Source organism: Cornus florida, unplaced genomic scaffold, assembly GCF_030987335.1.
Source record: "Cornus florida cultivar Cherokee Brave unplaced genomic scaffold, ASM3098733v1 CherokeeBrave_3.0.0_Hap2_Chr01, whole genome shotgun sequence".
Lineage (NCBI taxonomy): Eukaryota > Viridiplantae > Streptophyta > Magnoliopsida > Cornales > Cornaceae > Cornus > Cornus florida.
The window spans coordinates 111,508,679-111,515,862 of NW_026775571.1; the positions used below are offsets into that span (position 1 = coordinate 111,508,679).

Consider the following 7,184-nt stretch of genomic DNA (forward strand, 5'->3'; position numbering starts at 1 on the left):
CGCTCGCACTACATCAATTTAGAATCGAATCTTAGGAGCCGATTTTTAAGGTCAACAGTATAATTCTCGTACATCTAGTTCCTCTCAATTCCGCAATAATAAACATGAACATGCTGTCAATATTCACGGATGATTTTAGCAATATATATATATATATATATTATGGTTTTCAAAGTTATTCAAGAAACCCCTTCAGATTTAATATTATATTAATTTAGAGATAATTTGAAAGGTTATTTTGTTTTCTCTTAGTATATTAATGGCGTTTGTTGGATTCTTTATATACTAATAATTAACCGATAAAAAAAACTAATGATTATAAATAAAATTTATAGTTGATAAAGAAGTGTATTTAAAAATAGTATTAAAATGTATATAAAAAATAAAAATAATTTACACAACTAATAGGAGTATATTTTTATATAATTATATTGAAACATTGGTGGGTTCATACATCATTTAATATTTAAAATTACCTGTATCTCTCTCATTCTATATATATATATATATATATATATATATATATATATCATGCTGAATGTCCATCACCACTATGGTTACAAACACGATCGCCTCCTGTGGGGAACACCACATGGATTCGGCATGGTAGTAGTTACTGGTAAGAATATTAATTACAAATTGATGCATTATTTTATGAAAGTAGTTGTTATCCACGATCAGCTATATAAGCACACATTAACAGTGTCAAAGGACAGCATAAGCACAACGTACTCATCACATTCAAATACTTTAAAGATGAGGAATATTGAAGTTCTCTCCAGGGAGACAATCAAACCATCAACTCCAACATCCCAACACCTCAGAAACCATAGACTCTCTTTATTAGACCAACTTTCAATCCAATTTTATGTCCCAGTCATACTCTTCTATGATGATCATGCACGCAGTAGTAGTGATGATGATCATTTGGAAAGATCAAACCTGCTCAAGAAGTCTCTAGGAGAATGCTTGAGTCGCTATTACCCGTTGGCCGGCACAATTCGGGAAGATTTCTCAGTTGATTGCAACGATGAGGGCGTGGAGTATGTTGAAGCCCGGGTGGACTGCAAGCTCTCTGAAGCTATTAAGAAACCGACTTTCGAGTTGTTGAACCAGTTGCTACCATTTGATCCATATGGTAATAATGTGACTGGACGTACCGAATTAGCACCTGTAGGTGTTAAATTCAATATATTTGAATGTGGAGGTGTGGCAATCAGTGTGTGTGTTTCACACAGGATCGCGGATGGAACTTCTTTGGTTACATTTCTAAACGCTTGGGCAGCTATGTCCAGAGCCAGTACAAGTACTAGTGAAGCTGATGATCAGAAACAACAATATCCCATTTTCGACGCAGCATTGCTATTCCCACCCAGAGATATGCCAGGATTCAAGCTTCAGACAGCTGATCAGACATCCACAGGATATGAGAAAATCGTGACCAAAAGGTTTGTGTTCGACAAATTTAACATCATTGCCCTCAAACAACATGCAACATCATCGTTATCACAATCTGGTGTTGGTGTGTGTTGTGAGGAGGTACAAAAGTACCCCCCAACCCGCGTTCAGGTGGTTTCAGCACTAATTTGGAAAACTTTCATGACCGCAATTCGATCAAAATCCAAACCGGGGAAGATGTGTGTTGCAATTCATTCAGTCAACTTGCGGGAGAGGATGGTACCACCATTGCCGAATCACTTCTTTGGAAATCTTTGGCAAACTACAATGGCACCAACAACGGTAGATGGCGACAAAAATTTTGGTGGCTTGGTGCGTTTGATAGGGAATTCTGTGAGGGAAATCAATGACGAGTATGTGAGAAGGATAATAATGGATGATGGTTTTGTGGATTCAAACAATAAGGAACGTGAACGAACTATAAAGGGTGAAATAGAGTTCTTTGGGTTCAGTAGTTGGAGTAGATTTCCATTCTATGAGGCTGATTTTGGTTGGGGAAAGCCTACATGGGTGTGCACTCCAATTGTTCCATACAAAAATGTGTGTGTTTTGATGAGCACTAAAGAAGGGGATGGAATTGAGGCATGGGTGAACCTGTTGGAAAAAGACATGGCTATCTTCGAACGAGACCTAGACCTACTCTCATTTGTTTCCTCTGTATTCTAGTGATGATCGCTGTATAATGTATTATCCTTCCAAGATATTAGATATTCTAATAAGGATATATGATGTCCCTGTCCATTTGTCTGTTTGATCCAATATTTTCCCCTGTAATTTCTTTCATTGTTGTATGTACTACGTATTACTATATGTTACAATGCTTTGGGTGTTGAATATTAATGATGATAAAAATGAATCTCGATTTTCATTTTCTATTTGGTTCTTACATCTCATGGCTACAGACCAATATAATGCTTATCTGAACAATGTTTTTTTCAGTGCGTTTAAAACGATGGTTTGCCCGAAAAGTATACCATAAAAAAAACGATACCATACTTCACCAAGAATTTTCATAATATAATGAAAGAAAGGGACGAGACATGTTGACTTTTGACCTTTTAGTCGGGGAGTAATTACGTTTTTTTTTTTTTTTTTTTTGAGTTAATGTAAAATTATTATTATATCCTTTATTTTATAGATTTATATACAAAAGGGAATAGCGTCTTGGAAATCAATAAAGGGTAATTTTGTTATTTATTAAATTTAATTAGTCATGTGCCAACCACACATTTTTTTAACTGGCATTTTTAACAATAACAGCCTAAAAATCCTTCTTAATAACATTTTTAAATTCTTGAGGAAATTATATATCCAAAGTAAAAGAGAATGTGTTATTTGCTCAAAAAGTAAATCTTAAGAGTGTATTAGATACTTAACCTATGAAATAATGAAAAACATATTATAAAATTTTCGAATTCCAAATCTTTTTAATGTTGTGTTTGGGGTATTGAGTGGTTTAGACTTTGAAATTAGAGAAAATTTAATTCATTAATAAATATAAAATTAGAAAAAAAAAAAAAAAAACAGTGCTCCAAATTTATTAAAAAAGTGGCACTAACCTTTGACTAGTGCGAACTATAAGCAAAAAAGATAAAACTAGGTTGGCAAATTTTTTCTCTTTCATGCTTTCACGTCTGCCTTGTGAAAACCAATAACAACATTAACCTCCTTTGTGTACAACCTCTCATTTTCCATCTTCTTTCATGGACCATAAATTGTCAGAAAAGTATCATTTTCAATGAAGGTGTGATGAAGGTTACATAATATAGTGTAAAATATGTGTGTATATATATCTATATGTATTGCTTAGGTCATTACAGAAGATAAGAATCGAAATAATCATCAAGTCAAATAAGACAGCAGCCCCTTAACAAAAACTATCTCAAAGAACAAGCTGCTCTAGCGACTACTAACTTTAATGGTGTTATATGGTCAAAAATTAAACGGATTAATAAATCAATTTTCTTTCCCACCTTTTATTGTAATTTTTTTTTTTCTAAATATAGTGATCAAATTTGGGATTAAATTCCCTTTTCAGTATGATTACGGACTTTGGAAACAATGATTTACAACAACCAAAAGAAAAAAGTTGTCATTTTCATCTTGTAAAACATGTCTTGTTTTATATAAACCCAGGCCATAATGTTTGTGTGTGTGTGTGTGTACACACACACGCCCATGATATTAGATTGACCCACCTCTGATTTTGTCTTCTCCTAAATTCTTGAGAAGGATGGAGTTGTTAAGGATTCTAATCAACTATTTTTTTAATTGTTTTAAAAATTTTCATGTTAAAACTTAATAAATATGTAAATTTATTCAGATTTAAGTAAATTGCATTTTCACCCTTGAAGTTTATAGGTGGATTCATCTTGAACCCTTGAGCTTTAAAATTAACAAAATTATTATCCAGTCATCCGGGGGAGGGAGAAAAAAGAAGAAAAAACAAAACAAATAATTATCCTTGAAGTTTAGTGGCATGAAATTGATTTGCACTTGCTTATATAATTTTAAACTATTTTTTCCATTTCCTTTAGTCTAACAATTTAGAATAATATCTAATTAATCCGTCTTCGATCAATAAAATATGGATTAGAAGAATTGTCAACAAGTTATCTCCATCCTATGTATTTGAGCATGACGACCCTTATCATCTGAGTATATAGGAGACTAAGCAACAAAGAGAAAAGGGATCCCTTATAATTTAGGTATATGGAAAAAAATAAAAGGGAATCCATTTGGAGGATAAGTGTTTGATGGGAATAGAATTTCCAAAAATGTTTTTATCTATTATTATAACAATAATTCTTTATCTTCAAGTTAATTAATTTTTAAAACTAATAGTGAACTTTGTTTTACTTTTCTGAGAACAAATATCTTGAATTATATAGAAAAAAAATTTGAAACAGTATTCTAAAACTAAATTTGATTTTTTTTTTTCCTTTAAATTTTTTAAAAATATTTTATAATTTTATTTACATCGGACTTCATTTGCGTACTTTCCCTGTTAATTACTTTGGACCGCCTCTGGTTTGATAACTAAATTTGATTTTTTTTTTTTTTTCTTCCTTTAAATTTTTGAAAAATATTTTATGATTTTATTTGCATCGAACTTCTTCTCCTTGAAATTTCATCACTGTATGAATTCTTTTTTTTTTTCATTTTCTCATATTATATGCCAAGTCTCCTTGAATTTTAAGATGAGCAATTGATATTGTAAAGGTGATACTCGCTAGCCAAGTGAATCAAGATATTAATTTTTTTTTATTTGTTTCATCTTTTGACATTCTTATTTTAAAGGCCTAGTGGTTTAGATTAGAGGCATCAGACATTTAATAAGAAAGGTATTGTTGGAGTGTATGGTACTTAAAGGTCTCAATCGTGGGTCTACAAAATATATCTGCATCACAATTCATAAATTGATTCAACCACCATTGAGCGGTACAAGTCAACATTTAATAATAGAGAGCATAAATAAATGGATTTGATAATTATTCAATGACAGCAATTTTTGAACGCATTAAAATTATGTTTGCCCACTAGTTAGGTGATTGGCGTGTCACTCTGTCTTTGTTGCCATCGTAAAAAGCAATTTTAATCACTTCAACTAATATAACAGTGAGTCCATCATGGCATCACACACACACACACACATTCTAGTACCTTGTCAAGATGGATGTGCTATGGACCAACTGAGCTTCAATTGTCCTCCAGTGTGATTTATCAAAACTAGACTCATGCATATTTCCACACACCACACATAAATTATATATATGCATATGTATATAGCATGAATCTTGCTAGTTTGCAAAGTTGGCTTATGTGGTTTTTTAATTGGGAATTGGTATATGTTACTACTGGTAGTGAGAATAAGCTACGAGAGAGCATTTAGTGCTTCTGTTGTTTGGTGCAGCAAGTATTTCTGGTGTGACTAATTGGGCCCAAGACATTATACACACACACACACACACACACACACACACAAATAGTAGTTTGACATGGTTATTGAGTATCAACCATTTTAAATTCATGTGAAACCCATGTCAGTATAAGCACTTATTGGCACCAGAAAATTATATTTTGCTACAAAAGAAATTTGTAGGATGAAGTGAGTACTTTTTTTTATTTTCATTTTTTTGCACTAAATAAAAAGAAAAGAAATCCGTTGGATGAGAGAAGCACGAAAAGTGTACATATATATATAATGGACCCTCTACCGGTGCTGTATTGCACTGAATTCCAACACGCATACGCTTCGGATATAGTACATTACCATGCTAATTACGCACAAAATTTCACAACACGTATATATATATATATATATATATATATATATATTATGTATGTATGTATGTATTATTGTTGTTTTGAAGAGCCGGCGGTGGACTTTATAGCCAACAAACTTATATATGCACAGTAGTCTTATGCAAACTGGCCCAATGATTTAACCAAGCAAAGAGGCCCAAAAGCATGTGAATCACATCCAACACACCCTCAGGCATGGGCGGGAACATCAACAACTCAGAGGAGTCTCTATTGGTGGTGCTAATTGGCAATGGTGCTTGTTTGGTTTGAGTTCAGTGGGTGAACGTGAAGAAGGGGTTGGTTTGGGATGCTTCAAATAATGAACTTGGGAGGTTCCATTCATCTGCAATCTGCTCTACTTATTTCTTGACTGAAAATAGGCTCAGCCTACGTTTTCATTTTTGTCGTTCGTTCAAAAATTAAATGCATGATAAATTTGTTTGCATGTCAAATTATGATTGGTCGGAACCATATAAAAAAATGAATTTTTGCAATTCCCATTGATTAGGCGTATTGTGTCCATTCTTTTTGAGTAATATAGAGGGAATGAGTTGAATAAATAAAGGATTTCTAACAATGGAAATAAAAAAAAAACATAGTAGAGAAAATTATGCTGCATATATATAATGTCGGTTACAAAGAGTGAACAATAGGTAATGGGCTATACTGTAAATTACAGGGCAATCAGAAGGCCATGGGTAATATGGGCTATTTGATCCGGGTTGGTTTAATTAGGTTGGGCCACTATAATATGGGCCTGTTTGCCGTTAAAAATCGCGGGGTTCGTTTTATAATTTGTCAAGGCTTCAAGCTATTGTTTTCCCCCCATACAACTACGCTCCATCCAATTTTTCATTTTAGATTTGAATTTGATAAAATAATCATGAACAATCATCATGCTACCCACCCACTATATTAATTTTGTTGTACAGAAAAAACTGAAATATTGAATATGGAATCAAACCAAATTTTAGCAATCTAATTAAACCAAATTTTAGCAATCTAATTTTAGCTTTCATTGGCAATAATTTACAACTTCAATATCTATTTCGCTTGTAGAGTTATCCGATGAGTTATTAGAATTTGTTTTCAATAGAATCTTTTGCATTCACAAGTTTCTTATTTTTGACAATTTGCCAATAGAAAGAAAAGAAAAAAAATGTGACATTAATTTATTATGTTGGGACCACAATGGTCTATAAATTTTGAGGGTTCGCCTCACTAATAAACGTCAGTTTCTGCTTCTAAGAACATAGCTGTGTTAGTAGGGATCCAAGAGATGAGTCTTTAAAATTTTGCTTTCGAACAACACTCTTGACTTAAATGGTACGTGTGTTGTGGAACCTATACACGTGATATAAGAAAAAAAATATAATAAAATAAAATAAAGGTGAATTTCTTGCTTTCTTTTCATTTTTTTT

General features: G+C 32.6%; 1 protein-coding gene across 1 annotated transcript; it reads left to right on the plus strand.

The window, feature by feature from the left end:
- The first annotated feature begins 570 nt into the window (after positions 1–570).
- LOC132314055 (stemmadenine O-acetyltransferase-like) lies at positions 571–2,333 on the plus strand. Its single transcript, XM_059812973.1, has one exon. It carries the CDS (start codon positions 604–606, stop codon positions 2,122–2,124), a length of 1,521 nt encoding a protein of 506 aa, XP_059668956.1. The 5' UTR covers positions 571–603; the 3' UTR covers positions 2,125–2,333.
- Positions 2,334–7,184: the final 4,851 nt, after the last annotated feature.